At 34.0% G+C, this 16,618-nt stretch overlaps 2 protein-coding genes across 4 annotated transcripts; both read right to left on the reverse strand.

Annotated features, from left to right (window-relative positions):
• Positions 1-1,898: 1,898 nt before the first annotated feature.
• On the reverse strand, positions 1,899-6,553 carry LOC105141086 (type I inositol 1,4,5-trisphosphate 5-phosphatase CVP2-like). 3 transcript variants are annotated; one of them, XM_011048184.1, is made up of 11 exons: positions 6,486-6,553; positions 5,792-5,874; positions 5,504-5,579; positions 4,818-4,902; positions 4,576-4,680; positions 3,912-4,440; positions 3,588-3,781; positions 3,378-3,486; positions 2,875-3,023; positions 2,545-2,792; positions 1,899-2,457 (listed from the first exon to the last, which is right to left on the reverse strand). In XM_011048184.1, exons 2-10 carry the CDS (start codon positions 5,822-5,824, stop codon positions 2,591-2,593), a joined length of 1,482 nt encoding a protein of 493 aa, XP_011046486.1. In that variant the 5' UTR covers positions 5,825-5,874; positions 6,486-6,553; the 3' UTR covers positions 1,899-2,457; positions 2,545-2,590. The 3 variants fall into 3 exon arrangements, with proteins under 3 accessions (XP_011046486.1, XP_011046485.1, XP_011046487.1); XM_011048183.1 differs by lacking the exon at positions 6,486-6,553 and adding an exon at positions 6,240-6,370; XM_011048185.1 differs by lacking the exons at positions 5,504-5,579; positions 5,792-5,874; positions 6,486-6,553 and adding an exon at positions 5,009-5,242.
• A 5,355-nt stretch (positions 6,554-11,908) lies between these two features.
• SUN1 (SAD1/UNC-84 domain protein 1) lies at positions 11,909-15,537 on the reverse strand. Its single transcript, XM_011048187.1, has 2 exons — positions 14,327-15,537; positions 11,909-12,566 (listed from the first exon to the last, which is right to left on the reverse strand). Exons 1-2 carry the CDS (start codon positions 15,389-15,391, stop codon positions 12,261-12,263), a joined length of 1,371 nt encoding a protein of 456 aa, XP_011046489.1. The 5' UTR covers positions 15,392-15,537; the 3' UTR covers positions 11,909-12,260.
• Between the last annotated feature and the right edge of the window lie 1,081 nt (positions 15,538-16,618).

Genomic DNA, 16,618 nt, shown 5'->3' on the forward strand with positions numbered 1-16,618 from the left:
GTATTCTCCCCTGTCACCACAAATCATCATCTCAGGCACCGTTTAGCAACTCGGCAGCAAAAAAATATTATTTTTTTATGTTCTTGTTCAGCACATGATCACGTTACAAAATGAGGACTCAGTCTTCTTTAAAACTTGACCAAGTCAAATCCAAAACACTGAAAACATAATCTTGCATTCTATGATTCATAAATTGTTTGTCCCACCTAAACCAATGAAGAGAAAAACACATGGCTGACTAGCTGGCTAGCTTGAACACTCCACAGGAGGCTGGTAGAAAATCAACTAATTAAAACAAAAAATAAAAAGCAATAAAAAGACTAACAAATTAAACCAATTGCAAACATTTCTTGCTAGCTAGCAAAATCTTGAAGCTTCCTTGCCCGCTCCCTACGAAAACATCATCCCTTCACTCGAGGCTTGGACCTGGCACGCGAACATGTGTTACTCAATTAATTATTTCAAGGTTATTCTCAAGAGGGCACATTAAAAATGTAGCAGTGAAGCTGATAAATGGTTACTTGTTCTGTATGGGATTAGGAACGCTAGGAGGTATTCTTCTAAGGCTGGCGGCTACTGTCTGTGTTGTGTTCGGCATGCTTTCTTTTGACTCTGAATTCACAAGAACTTGAGAGCTTGGTGACTTGGTTGAAGCCAAGGACGAAGCTGGCAGAACCCTTGCTTGAGCTAAATTAACCCCAGTTGAAAGAAGCATTGCTAGAGCTATTATTGCACAGATAATAGCAGACAATGATTTGAAGCAGCTAGGTTTCATTGCTCTCTTAACTCACAAGATGTCTTCTATGTAGTGAAAGTAGGGCTTGTGCTAGCCAAGATCACTTGTAATGACTTATATATTGAGAGAAACAGAATATGTAAGGGAGATTATCTCCATATCTTTGTTTTTGCTTTCGTACTAGAAAGTTTATCTCTTCTTTAAATTCAAATTTGGTGTGGGAGTCATGTGATGAATCTTTGACTATTCTGCTTCCAAGTTCCAAAGCTAAACCTAAACCCTGCAGATTTGGTTAGTGAGATTGTTAATATAATTTACCAGTCATGTGATCAAATAGTATGATGATTGGCTGGCTTAGCTTAGGATTCTACTAAAGTGATTTGACAATGGCCTTAATGACACATTTACATTGGTGATGACATGATTATCCTTATAAACAATTAGCATGGAAGGTGATATCTGCAAAAGAACAGAACTCAGTTTGAAAACCTGAGGGCTATGTAACTAGAATAATCAGGAGGCTAATCATATCGGCTGATTACAGTATTATCAACTGGGAATTAGAAAGATAGCTTTGCAATCTTTGTTTTCATCTGCTTCTACTTTATTAATATTATTTGCACATGGAAGGCAAACTTTAGAGTTCTAGTCATTGCTTTGAGAAGGTAACACTGGTCCAACTTGGATCAGGACGAGCTGGTTCGCAGTACAGAAATAGAGACTGACCTGGTCTGGTTTTTTCCAGTATAAACTCACAGGTCCAGCTTCCAGAGCCAAGTTCATCTCACCACCTTCCTTTTATTACACAATTTATATGGGAGACATTATCAGAAAAGTACATGATAATTCAAATTATAGTTCATTAACTCACGTCATTTGTATACCTCCTCTGCCCTTTCAAAAAATTTTAAAGATTGCGTTTGGTTATTATTTCAGGGTATAATAAACGAATACATAAGAAATAGAAATATATTTAGCTGAATAGTAAAATAAATATTTTGAAATGAATTTTTATACTTTTAAAACATAAAGTGCTGAAGTATAAGGAGATGTCTTTTATATCTTTATTATCCAAACGCAACCTAATGGAATCCAAATCTAAGAGGGAATCAGCAACAGAACAATGACTTAGCAGGCCAGCAAAGAGAGAACACGGTGATCGAATCGAAGTAAAAGCTTGCAGAATGGTGGTTTCTGAGGCTTTAAAATTGAAAAGTCCTAACTCCCAAGTTATACAATTTGTAAAAAATGCTAGCACTTCCTTGATAAGGCAAGATAATAGACAAAGTTTTTGAAAATAAAATGGACCAGACCAAGAAATTATCAATCACAAGAACGGCTCACCTAACATGTTTATTATATCCATGCCTTCATCTCATCTCTGACAAAAACAAAAAGAATAAGCCTTACTCCTCAAGCATTAAACATGTTATTTCCACAGCAAACTTGGCACTCTCTGGCATAATTTTTACTGCTGAAAAACTACAGTAGAATACACTTCCTAGGTGCTTCGACTATGATAATTTTAGGACAGTTCTTGAAGAATCATATCCACAGAGAAAGCTTCTTGCACCTCACCAATTGCAGAAAGCTCTGTACAGCTTGCACAACTACAATATTTTACTGCAAGAATATCATGCTTTCAGTCTAAAAATTTGGATATAAACGGCAAAATTTAGTTCTCTTCTGTCTTCTAGCAGCTACGTTAGTTTATCAGAAACCTGGCCGGAGAAAAAAAACAGTTAGGCAACATAGTATGGAGAGGTCATGATAAAAACAAATGGAGTTATAGCTGTTGGACTACTCACTATTATGAATCAAAACAATCATCAGCACTGTACACGAACTCGAACACTATTTTCTTGTTAGAGGCAAGTGCTCCTCACTTGCAACTTTCATGTTAAAGCCTGATAATGCCTTTCTTAATCCACCATTAGAAACTTGTACGTCTACGATGAATGTTGCGCATACTGGCCGGTGGTCAGAAAACCTGGACTCTCCGCGTACGTAAGATAGTTGATGTATCCCACCTCCATGCCAAAGTATTCTATCACACCTGCAATTTTTTTAAGATATTCAACTTGGTTGTAGAACTTTTTTATTTCAGTAATATAGGTGTAGGTTTTTACTAAATATACCACGCTGGAGTTCTTCTTTTCTTTTGTGTTTCAATAGTCTCTCCAGCGTAAATGTCCGAGTTGTAGGAGTATTTGTATGTTGGTGCGAAGTAGATCTTTCCCTCTTTCCATCCTCCGAACACTCGCCCTGCTTCCCTCTCAATTTTCAGCTGTCAGAACATGGACCGAATTCAGTTTGAGTATGCAGGAAAAAGAGAGGAACTGAAACTAGTTACACCTCCATCGAGAGAATAAATACTGTGGCTGTTAATACAAACAAACATTCCTCGTAGTCATTGAATAATATTGAACACTTCTTTAAGTTCCGTATAACATTCTTGCAATCCACCCACAGTCAATGTTCAAGATGATCTCGGTTTTTGTTATTTTAACCCTCGGCGAAGATTCGCAGAAAAAGATAAGGAAAAGATTTATTCTACAGAGCTGCAGGTAACAAAATGGATGATGCCATTTTCACATCGCTCCAAGTTCAAAGTTATTCTATTCAAGTTCAAAGAAGGTACCTGATCTTTGTCAAAAAGTGCATCCCAGTTATACTGCTCCAGAAGCTTTCGAGTCTCGGAATAGCTCAAAGCTATCCTGTAATTCAAGTCCCCCAACCATATTACCCGACTAGGGACATCAAAACAGGTTTTAGTGTCCAGGCATTAAATTAAGAAAGATTTTTCAAAGACAGATTAGACTATTAGTTTAGTGATTTCAGAGACGCTTACTCATGATCCATAATTTTCTCAGGCGCTCGACTATATGGAGATTTGCAAATTCTTGAAAATTGTGTGTTCTTAAGTATCTCTATGACATCCAAATTTCTCCTAAGTTCATCTCCTTCTTTCTCTCCTGACGCCAAGTGACTGCAAACAAAGCAAAAACTTGTCTGATGGAAAGACATGCTAACAGATATACACCCCTGCAACCAGAGAATTACGTAATTAACCATAATTTCAAATGAGGAAGGTCTATAATTCTGTCTTGATTTTCAAACATGACTCGTGAACAGCTTATGCTCATAAACAATGCATGTCTATGTCTCAAATTACCTTGTTCCCAAGACAGCCTAAGATCCCACGGCCAACGTTAGAGATTCTCAAATGGCTAACATGTTGCACAAGTTCTTTCCTTACCCAAACAGTAACAAATATTCCGACCATTTGTTTCCCTGTTATAAGGCTGTACTTCATCTGGTTGGCACTAGCTTGAGAGGAAATTTCTGTAGATACATAATTGCCAAGTCCATCTTCATCCTCTTCAGAAGAACCGTAATCCTCAGTCATATTTGCTGGTGGGGGACAAACACAGCAATCCTTGCTATACTTCCTTTCCAATATGGGAGAGCAATTGCAAGTCTTCAGCCTCCGTCCACTCTCAGTCCTGAAAGACTTACAGACCTTTTTAAGAGAAGGTTTTTGGAAGCGAAGTGAGCTGCAAAGGGGTGATTTTGATCCTCTTGAAGCCACACTGTATGATCTATTCAGTGATTGATTGATTAAAGCCAGCCATTTTGCTGCAGGCTCATTGTCTTCTGCCACCAGCACATTTCCAGCATTCAATGGAACAATTTCCTGAAAACTGACAATTCAAAAAAGAAACAAAATGAAGAACAAATCAGCATACCTCATCGCACTGAAAGAATTTAATATATTGGTATATAATCATTAAAAATAAAATACAAAGATACAGAAGGAAAAGAGGGAGAAAGCATACCCTAAGACATATATATCTGATTCATCATGAACCTGAAGAATATCATCTAGGTTGAGGTCACTGTGAGGAGATTTCCCTCCGACATTCCATGTTGCTACGAAAACTCTACGAAGGGAGAAGTTTTGACCAGAAACTATTAGATTTTTCATATAAGCAGATACATTGAGATTAAAAACAGGACGAAAGAAATATCGAAACTACGAAATTTAAGAGAAACAGAAGAAAATCCATCTTATGCTTACCTAAATGACTGGGCTTGACTGCTTGGCATTGGAGAGCTTAATTGGTGAGACAAGAGAGACTTGAGCGATGGATCAGAATGTGGTTCTGCAATTGGGAAGAAGAAGATAGGATTTTTAATGAGAAACAAAGCAAAACTTTAAAATTGTAATCTAAATTGAGGACACAAAGCAATTAGCGCAGGAAAAACTTCCTTCGAAGGCATATCATCTGTGCTAGCAAAGAAATCCAACCATTTCTCAAAGTACACCCACTCGATTCAAAAATAGCAGGTACTTATTAGGAAGAAAGGAAGGAAAAGAAATACCATCCACCTGGGGTGATAGACAGAGAAAAGATATACCGTTCTTGATTCCTTCTCTCCATTGGAAGAAGTTTACAGTGAAAATGTTCTCAATTTTGGAGCAAATTGCAAAGATGCTCTCGCCAATGACAACACTCCTACTTTTCCTATCTATGCCTTTCCAACCCTTCATCTTTACATTTTGGACCCGTTTATTACTTGCCATAGAAGGCAATAAAACTGATGAAAATTGTTCGATTTGTGGAAAAAAGAAGATTGAATGGAATCTGCTTAATGAAAAGAAAATTCTCTCTCTATGAATCTTCCGTTTCAAAAAAACCAAAAAAGAGAGCTTTCTTCACACATGAAGATAGAAACAATAATCACAGGTGATTCATTACTCACCAGACGAATCAAATGAAACCTTCTCTGCCTTACTCCCCTTTTCCTCCTTCTGCAAGAAAAATCTTCGAAGAAAAGACTGCAAAAACACAGCAGTAAATAGCTATAGATCACAGAAAGGCTGAACAAGTGATGTATTGTACGTGATCAAAAGCAGTAATGAATGCAATAGCCCCGTGTGGTCACCTGTTCAGTTCCTTAGGACTATGGATCAAAGAAAGGTTGAAAAAAGAGCAGAAACGGAGTAGCGGGAAAGACGAAGATTAAGCGAGCAAATAAACCTAGATTTACCTTCTTGTTCTGGTCTTGATTCCTCAGTGTCATGTCTGAAACTGCTTTATTTTCATCAATGGCAATGGCCCCAAATCAAAAACCTTCAAAAATAGAGAAAACTCAGTGATTGCATCAGAGTCCATCACTCGGAAATTCCAGAGGAATATTGGGGAAAAAACAAGGAAGGGAAGGTGAAGGGTGACATGAACATAAATCATATCGCAATTAAATAAGGTAATAAATCAAGAGGCCATAAAAAAGAATCAAAGAATATCAATCCATGAACAATCAACCATGCCAATCAATGAACTTATCATTAAAGAATGATCAAAAGAAGGTTCGGAACCAAAAATTCCAGTGTCCATATTTTCAACCAAGAAACATTCAACGTTCAACAATGCCAGTTGAGTTGATCCAAAACACAGTCAAAAAGAAGAAATGAATTTCAGCCATGAACTCCATTTACCAGAAAACAAGGATCACGGTAGCATCACATCCATGAAAAGATAGGTGATGGAGAGAATCAACTGCATAAATAAGGGCTGCAACCCCATCAAGGAAAGTTGACAGCCCAGATGGGGTTTTCTCGAAAAAGTCAACTTTCTAAGCAAATGCATCTCAGCCAATGAAAACACATAGAAAACTGAGCCAACGCAAGGAAATGCAAGTAGCTAAAGAAAAATAAAAATACTTGAAAAGAAAGAAAAAGAACCTGAATATTCTGTTCTAGAACTGAGGAAAGACTATTGTCTATCTGTAACAAGCAATTAAAAAAGACCCTCTTTACCAACGCAACTGGTGATATTGAAGTTAACGAAAGGTGTGTCTCTGTTTCTATGATTGATGTACGTGCAAAGATCTGACTTGGGTTCTCTCCTTTTCTTAAAAAAATAAAATTACGGTGTTTAAGTTGCAGTTGTGAGTAAAACAAATCACATCTTAGAAATCATAAAAAATGTTTTTCATCCTCTTTTTTTTTTTTTTTTTATTTCTCTCGTGTGAGTAAACTGTTCCGTATTCGCGTATCAAAATCCTGAGTTACATCTTAGATACGTTGTTTATGTTCAAACTGGGTTAATAATAAAACAACAGTTGGCTTTTGTTTATACAATTCAGTTTCTTTCTGCCAGTGATTTAATCAGATATTTTATGGTTTTGTCGAGAAAATAAAAGCGCAAAAGGAAACAGTCAAGAGTGGGGATCGAATCTTAAATGTCCTTTCAAGAACTTGTTTCGTCGAAGGAAGGATTCTGATGGTTTGTTTTCTTGGAAAGGAAATGGGAAAGTGGACCCCCACGTGTATGTGGCCTGCAAAGCAAATCAGGAGTCACAGAGATGGAAGGAGAGAGATTGTTTTGTGGGGGAAAAGGTGGTAATGGTTTCCTGGCAGTTTAAAAGTTGAGAGGGAGTGGGTCTTTGCCATCTACTACGACGACTACCAGTCTACAGACAGCATGGATTTCCAGAAAACTCACTTTTGGCCCACTTGAAGTTCATTTTCTCTTTGTGGAGAGGATGGTGTTTGAATGCATGGGTTAAGGTGAATACCTCCCTCCTACATTCCTTCCCGCTTGCTTATCTTCGGTAAGCTAATCCCCCGCTTCTGAAAAACCCGTCTTTTTCCCTACAAGTTTTGACCTAGCTCGTAGGTGGTTTTCTCCATGTAATTTAATCTTGATGTTCAATTACAATGACAATATACGTGTCAAGGAAAAAAAATAGTAAGGAAAATCATCACACGACAATTGCTCCAAGAATCAAACTTGATAAACTCAGTCTACTCTGTGATCTAGTTCAAGAATTAAATGAGTTAATTTGGATTGATCAAGATCCAAATAAACCACCCTTGTTTTAATTTTTCAAAAATCAAATTAAATTTTGATTATATCGTAACCTGAATTTAATTAAATCAACTCCCACTTGTTTTTTAACTTGATTGTTACTAGGTCTCGGGTTAATCTATGGAACAGTTATACGAGTTTAATAACATTAATTGCTGAGAATTATCTATCTGAGAAATTAATGAAGTAATGATTGAGTCAAAAATCCAAGCCAACTTGAATTATTAGTCAAATTCAAAGCCTTCAACCCTAAAACCCTGCTTACGAGGGAGCGCAAATACAAGATTATACATTGCCGATCATAGCATAGCCAACATATAGAAAGATATATAATATATAGAGGGGGGGGCATCTCTTGTGAGGACCCAGATGCATGGTCCCAGAGACTAGTTTAATGTTTAGAAGATTTGTAAATAGTAGCTATTGTTTTTGGTGAGGTAAGTAGCTAGCTAGCTAGCATGCAGACACCAAATTCCTGCAATATTTGCATACATGGAAAAGAACAGGATCCCTAGAATAGAGGAAGAATGGTTGGTTTCAATGGGGGCAAAGGGCCAAAGAGAGCTCCTGCTCCCACAGACAACATGTTTAGGGTTTCTATTTTTGTGCTTCAAAAATCTCATCCATTTCTCAATGAGTTTTGTGTAAATCAAAGACCATGCATCCGAGTCTTGTTTTGTTCAATGTTACCGAGGGTGACACTCCTTACACAAAAGACATGTATAGTAATTAATTCGAGCATCCCAGGAAATTAAGCACATCGAATCTATTGCCCTTGCTTAGTTTGCCTTGAACAATAATAAATTTTAGTGTTTCTCTTGACTTTCAAGGTATGGAGGGGGTGTTTCATTGCCATGTAACTTGATTTTCCCTTCCCTGTGTTCTGTGTAAAATACTCTTTTTTTTCTAGAATATTTTCAAAATTTTCTTATGTAAGAAAACTTTGATCAATCAAAAATATTTTATGTTCATAGAAAAAGTTATAATCTTATTAAAACAAGGAAAAATAACTTGGTGCTTATGAAGCTATATTATAGGTGTTCTTGGATTTTCCATTTTAAAAACTTTTTTTTTATAAAAATTTTATACTAGTGTTCCCGAATATAACACACACATATATATATATGGTTGGAAAAAAATATAGAAACTTGTATTATTTATTTTCACTATCTCTGTCTCTTTTATTCTACTTTAAAGAAATGACTAGCTATTACCATGCACTCCATGAAAATGAAATAGACACAAAGAAAAAAAAATAGAATGGAGAGAAAATGAAATAATTATTTTCTTATTGCTTATGCTTATCAAATCTCATGCAACTTTGTTCAGGTTAATTTCATTAACAAAGTACAACAACGAAAAATCACTTTTTTTTCAGAAAAATAATTTTTAAATACTATATATATAGAGGCAAGTTTAAGATGAGCCTTTTTGGTATTTTTGAACTAGTTTTTCATATGAAGTTCATTTGGAAAATGTTCCGAGAAACGACCACTTATTGAGGTGCAGGCCATGTTTCATTTATATAGAAAATGTATATAACTGGACAGTTGAGAATGAAAGAATCATAACATAAATACAATACATTATATTTATATAATTAGGGGTCAATCACTATATGCAAGGGAGGATGGCTAAGAATTAGGATAAGATTTTGTTAGGGCACATACTTAGCTTGGATCAAAAGAATGTGAAGAGTGATCTTGAAATGGAGCTTCTCTATCCATCATCTATCCATTAAGGAACTTCTTAACCCTTTTTGAATTTAAAATTATTTGATGTTTTATTGCTACCACACCTCATCAAAAATCAATTATTCATTAATAAATTGACTAATTTTTTTTCTTTTTTAATCATATTTACTATTTTTTTTTATTATTTATAAGATCACAATAATAGTGATGGCAAGAAGATATGATGATAGTCTTTATGTGCTAAAGCGAGATAATGTTGCATTCATTTATGTTCTAAATAAATTTGTTTTTATGGAGTCGCATGATTTATGACAGGTGCATCTTGGTCATGTTAACCAATATATTATTTATTTCTTGAATAAAAAAGAACACTTATTTCTTATTTCTATTTTGTCTAATATTGCTTTATATGCTATAAATGTTATAAGTTTTTGTTTTCTATGTTTTATTTGTTTGCTGAAAAATAATTTTTTTTAAAAAAATAAATTCTGAAAAACTAAATTATTTTTTTAATATTTGGTGTTGTAATGAAAAATAAGTTGGAAAACACTTCTTAGTATTTGGTTATGTCATGAAAAATGAGCTGAAAAATAACTTATTAATATTTTTTTTCAAGTTTATTAAAATAATGAAGAACAAATCTCACAAATTTAAAAGTTGAATGAGAATGAAATTAAAAAAATATAATTTAATAAATTATCTCAAATAAGATAAATAATAATCAAAATAATAGAGAACAAATCTAAAAAATAAAAAAATTGAAAGATGAAGAAATTAAAATAATAATAATTAACATTTCATAAATTAGTTCAAATAAAATAAGTAATAATAAAAAGAATGAAGACCAAATTTAATAAATAAAAAATTCCAATTAAAAAATAATAAGGAAAAAACAAATAACAATTATAAAAATAAGAACCAAAGTTATATAAAATTTAAATTGCAAGGAATGAAATTGAAAAATAAATATTCAAAACAATATATATATATATATATATATATATATATATATCAAAAGTTTAAGGATCAAATTTGATATAATCAGCAAATAATATGACATTTCTAAATTTTTCACAACTTTTAAAAGTATTTTCCGTTCAAAATAAAAGAAAAATACTTTGCTTAAAACCAAACTAAATTTTTCTTTGACTGTAAAGTATTTTTCGTTGATTAACTTTTCTAATATCAAATAAATATAAGAAAGTTTAGAAAATGATTTTCTGGAAATCACTTTCCAGAAAATAAACACATAATACTAGATCCACCTCAATTTTTGGACTTATTTACTGTGATATCTGGAGCCTAACTCTTGTTAAATTAAAAATGGTTTTTATTTATTACGTGAAATTTGTCAATGATCACTCTTGATTTACATGATTTTGATATCATGTTACAAAATCAATTCAACCTAAAAGTTTAAGTTATTATATGAGATTTAATAATAATAATAATTTATATTATTTTCTAACACATTCTCTTAAATGAAAATTCTCTAGTCTTGAAACTTGTATAGTTTTACATTACTTTATACTTAATTTTATCAAATAAATAATAATAATAGGATTTAAATTTATAATTGCTTGATTATTAAGACAATGATTTAATGAAAATATTATAAAAACCACCACACATTGAGGTGGAGATCACGTTTCATTTATATAGAAAATATATACATGTATAGCTGGACAATTGATAAGGAAAGAATCATAAAATAAATACAATATATTACATTCCTCCAATTATGGATCAACCACTGTATGTAAGGGAGGATGGCTGAGAATGAGGAGGAGATTCTGGAGAATCCTCAGCACATTTGATATATATATATATATATATATATATATATATGTTCATGCAGAAATAATTTTAATCGGCTGGAAAGATAAAAGCAAATAGCAGTAGGGAGAAAATATATTAACATGTCCCAAAAAGTTTACTATGTTCACTTTAAATAATAATGATTCATATTTGTTATTCATATTTTTTGCAGAAATAATTTTTCTAGGAATTGACAGTTTTATCTGAGTCTCTTCTCCTCTTGAGAGAGAATACGTTATATATATATATATATATATATATATATATATATATATATATATATCTTAATCATTCTTGTCTATTACTGTTAATAGACATGCATGGAGAGTCACAACATCTGACCATGAAAAGTCAGAATATAAATATGACTCCTTGTTTTTACTCCTTATATTACCTTATTTCTATAAATAATATGAATATAAATTGAGGCAACCAGATCCATTTTTTCCCCTTCAAGTTAACCCACAATAAGGGTTTTTTTTTTTTAATTAAATACATAGTGTAAAGAAAACATTACTTGCTCCACACCAAAGCGTCATTGGTGCTGTTTTTTTTGGGCACCAAAAACACCTTTTTTATTACGATAAATTTTTTAAAGAATAAAATACAGCCTGTTAAAACTCAACCCAGCCTGTTGATCCACCGAGCCAGAGCCTAGCATCGATCATATTTTACTTTGAACCCAGCTTTTTTTTTTTTAAAAAAAAAAAAAAAACCAAACAAACAAAAACACCCTTGGAACAACTTTATTCTTAAAAAAAAATAAAAAAGATGATTAGAAGTGAAGAAAAAGATGCCTTCAAGGTCTAGCATGCAAGATTATCCAAGAAATTCAAAGAAAATACACATCCATTTACGATTTGAAGATCTCTTAGTTTAATTTCTGGGTTTTCACCATTTTGATCAACGTTTCATAAAATGCTGACCAATTTGACAATACTAATACAGTAGAAACATAGAACTGGACAATGCTAACACACAAGTAGAGAGACCTATGGAACACGATGAGTGGTAAGACTAGGCACACACATTATCTATGTCTAGGTACTTGGAAGCTACAAAGAAAAAATAATTGATCGTAAAGATAAGCAAAGAATTTCAAAAGTATAAACAGTTACAAAGGGACCAGATGCATCAAGGCTGCATTGCTGTCATTGAAGAAGGATCAGGTTCATAACCATGTACCCTCAAGCGATAAATGCAGGTAAGTGAGGGGCTTCCATGGTTAGATGTGAAGTCAAGTCTCACTATGTCAACAAGTCCAGAGGCTGTATTGTCCATTACATTGAAGGTCTGTGCGTTACTCTTATCGAGGTCATAAGTAAACTCTGTTAAAAGAAGCATCTTCTCTTCATCATCTGCCGTATGAAGACCGCGGTTCTGCAGCCACCCAGACACCCGGCAGTCCTTAGGAGCAGTTGACCTGTCATAAGCCACACTCTGTTCATGTAAAAACAAGAAGAGTCAGTTGGAACCCAAGATATATTGAGAAAAAACACAGATAAAGAATGCTACTACTAGTGAAAAAGAGTGTTTGGATTGTTGCCTTGACTACATTCTACTGACAACCCCTGTTGTGCTTACTGACAACTTTTACAGATTTATCACCACCATAACCATAACAAGCACATATCATCAGCTTGGAACTACAATTATCACCACCCCTACTGTCATTACTGCAGTATGAAATCCTGAATCTCCAAACATCCCCTTCATGCTATGTTTTCTCACACTTAATAGTTTTCAAATACATCACCATCATACCACTGATTAGGAACTAATAACATCAATTATAAATTTTTACCACAACAAACTTTGAGATGCCCCTGGGAATACACAAAGAAGAATAAGATTGCAGAACTTTAAAGTGTTTCATGCGAGAAAAGTGTTTCACATTTAATCAGCCAAGTGGTGTATAACAAATTTCCATAAAGAAGGGAAATGGTCAAATTCCAATTTAACAGAAACAGAACATTGAAAAAGGTAAAGACCAAAACACAAATCCAAAACCAAAATCAAATAAAAGTCTCCCAGTATTCACCACGAGACCAAGTTTCACTCATCTAACCCTTTTCCAATAAAATCCGAGAGACATCAGAACTAAGGATAACATGCATTGCTCACCAAAATCTCAACAGAATCTTACAAAGCAAAAATTGCCAAATCCACAAAAATTTCGGTCCCAATTTCATTTTCAATACAAAGTATCAATGCTCTATGTATAGCCACTGCTAAGAGGTTACACAAGGAGGCTCTTTCGAAGAGGTGCCTCCAAGTTTCTTGTAAGTGAAAAACATAATAGATTTTGTATGCATAAAAGAGGCTAATGGAAAAGCTTGCACAGATCAAAACTCAACAGGTTAAAGTGGCTAGAGTGGGGACTCTGGTGACAAGAGTATCGTATTGGAGTTTTTTATGCAGAAATAAGAAGATGCGTGAGGAGAATTAGCTTAGTATCATTCCAGGACAACAATGTTTGATTTCTAAACAGTTAACACACAACAAGATTGTTCTTCATTTGGCACAGTAGTAGTTCTATTGAAATTTAAATTGGATGGATGAAGATACCTAGACCAAATTTGTTTTGATAACTTGCTTGTGATCATTCTTTTCTATTATTCATTCTCCCTTGGTTTTAACAACCATGTAACACTTCTTTCTCCAACCTCTCAGTTGATCATCTTCAGTTGACACTGAGAAATCAAATTGATACAGAATACTCCCTGTCATTCAATCTTCACTTTCCAAAAGGATCGTCATTCACCTAATCATCCTCATCTTGTAATTGTAATCCCATAGTCTTGCCCATAGTCACTAAGAAAAAGCATCCAAGAAATATTTTCACACAGTATGGGAACTATATAACTATTGCAGCATCACATTTGAGGTTATAGGATTGAAACCCTGAGGATGTATAGGTTAGGGCCATGTCTTTTGGAATATCTGTACAACACTAATTCAGCTTACTACTAAATTTGAAATCATGGAAGTTTTAAGAACACTAAACTTTGACGAAGTACATAAAATGAACGAAAAGTCATCTTCACAGCTTAAGCTAACTACTAAATTTGAAATCATGGAAATTTTAAGAACACTAAACTTTGACCAAGTACATAAAATGAACGAAAAGTCACCTTCACAGCTTAAACACCGAACTAACTCTGCAATGTGAATAAGCACAGACTGAATGAAGATAGTACCTTAGCAACGTGTTCCAGCGTAACAGCTTCAGGAACAATAGCACCTCGCAGCTTAATCTGGACAAACCCACTACTTCCCTTCAAAGCAAAGCACTTCCCAGGCTCCCCAAAACTTGGTTTTAGCATCTCATCAGCACTTGGATGAACTCCTCTGCCCTTCAAGAACCAGTTAATCCCCCTCCCAGCCATATAGGGATCAGAATGCTTCACAACCATTCCACCACTACTTGCCAGTGCATAGTCCACCCTCCCAAGCCCATCAGCCGCATGCTTCTCAATCTCTTTCTGCACTATCTCCCTCGCATAAACCATTATATCATCCAAACTCACATCACTCCCATCAAATTCCCCACCCTTTGCCTTCTTAAACTGCTCATAGAACTTCTCAAAATCCTCCTTCGACAACCAATCACCAGCTTTCAACTCTCCAATTCTCTTTTCCAACCCTTCACTTCGCTCCACTAATTTTCTCAACTCCTTCTCCAAGATCACACCTTTATCATCAATCTTCTTACTCATTTCCCTCCTTAACCCACCGACTTCACTCTCGATCTTCTTATCAACAACTTCCACTTGAACCTGGATCATTTTCACCGCGGTTTTCACCATTGACTCCATTTCCGCTATCCTCCCATCAAATTCAGATAACCCCATTTGTGTCCCCACACTAGCACTTTCAATACCTCCTGATTTCACAGCCAATTTCCTAACCATCTGCACTAACCCTGCCAAAACAAGCAAAAGCATAAAATTCTTAGTAAACACACTCACCACCTTCATCCACCGCGGTTTCTCCACCTTCCTCGCCCTTCGCGGCGAAATTGTCGAACTCGTCTTCTTCACTTGAAGATCTTTCACAGTCCTTTCCAGAATCGAGTGATGACTTAGATCCCTACTCGTAGCGGCGGTGACATTGGCTTTTCCGCCGCCGCCACCGTTTATTTGTTGTTCATTCGGCACTACTAATTCGATGTTGTTGCTTGGTGATTTCTTGTCGGAAACCACCACCGGTCTCCGCCTTGCCGACGCTGGATTCGCCGTGATCGACACCGTTGAAGCAGACATTTTGAAGTAATTAGGGTTTTTAATCGAAGAGCGTTGAAGAAAGAAAACCTAATAGGATCGAATTGTACGAACCGCAAGAGAGAGAGGGAGAGAGATTTTGGAGGGATGTTAAATTGAAATAGAGACAAACCGCAACCTCTTCAGCTGGGGATTTATTTTTGATGGTCGAAAGGTCGGTGTGAAACGACGTTGTTTTAATATACAGTAAATCAAGCGACGGTGTGTCGTATACACGGGGTTATCCAACGACTTGTCGGTTATAACAGCCATGTTCCATGTAGGAAAGTCAATTTCAACCGACCCATGTATACCATCCTAAATTAATCTTAATACATAAGAAATCTTGGGGTGGGCATGAATTCTAGTTGTCTCAATTCAAACTCAATTTAAACTTAAAACCTGACCTGAACTTAATTCAAAATAAATTTTAAAATTTTAAAATATTATATTTTTATTAAATTAATTATATATTAAATAATTTTAAATTATAACATTTAAGTTTGAATTTAGATCAAACAGGTGAGTTAAAGTTGAGTTCTAAAAAAATAATTAAATCAAGTTTTAATAATTATATGTTGTTTGAACATGGTATGATATTCATGGCCTCCCCTAGCTATACACTAAACTAATTCTCTTAGTGATATTACTGTGTCCTAAGATATATATAATATTATATTGTCATTTAGTCATTTTATTTTTTATCTTTGTTTCGGGAGCAAGGTAAATTTTTTATCATGATATAAATCTCTTAAAAAAAATATAAAGTTATTTTAATAATTGTGTTCTTTAATGCATGCTAAATTTATTGATGTAATCCTTGAATAAAATAATTTAATGTCTTATGCACAATAATATTTTTGTATTTTCATATTTAATAAATATAATAAAATTACAATATTACTCTTACTATTTTTTTTATCTTGACTGGAGGAACTTAGTTATAATTTCATTATAGTTTGTCTATTATACTAATCTTATTTATTAAAATTAAACTAATTAAAAATTATATTTGTTGACCGAATCTTGATAAAAAAACTTTACAGAATGTAATTTTTTGAGATTAAATTAGGTTTGAGAAATTTGTTAGTTTACCTTTTTTTAATTAATGTTTTTTTATTTTTTATCATTTTTTTTACTTTTGTTTTGTCATTTTTTAATTGATTATCTTTTTTAAATTTTGTTATTTTTGTTTGATTCTATTAGGTTAATCATTAATAATTTTTTTAA

This window comes from Populus euphratica, unplaced genomic scaffold (genome assembly GCF_000495115.2).
Source record: "Populus euphratica unplaced genomic scaffold, PopEup_1.0 scaffold250.1, whole genome shotgun sequence".
NCBI classification, from domain to species: domain Eukaryota; kingdom Viridiplantae; phylum Streptophyta; class Magnoliopsida; order Malpighiales; family Salicaceae; genus Populus; species Populus euphratica.

Bases quoted from the DNA above. Each gene is read 5' to 3' on its own strand.
- LOC105141086 (XM_011048184.1), bottom strand. From the start codon at position 5,824: ATGACACTGAGGAATCAAGACCAGAACAAGAAG. The intron at 5,580-5,791 runs GTAAATCTAGGT...GTGTTTTTGCAG, and splicing joins ATCAAGACCAGAACAAGAAG to TCTTTTCTTCGAAGATTTTT. The intron at 2,793-2,874 runs GTATATTTAGTA...AAAAAATTGCAG, and splicing joins AAAAGAAGAACTCCAGCGTG to GTGTGATAGAATACTTTGGC.
- SUN1 (XM_011048187.1), bottom strand. From the start codon at position 15,391: ATGTCTGCTTCAACGGTGTCGATCACGGCGAATCCAGCGTCGGCAAGG. The intron at 12,567-14,326 runs GTACTATCTTCA...TTACATGAACAG, and splicing joins CGCTGGAACACGTTGCTAAG to AGTGTGGCTTATGACAGGTC.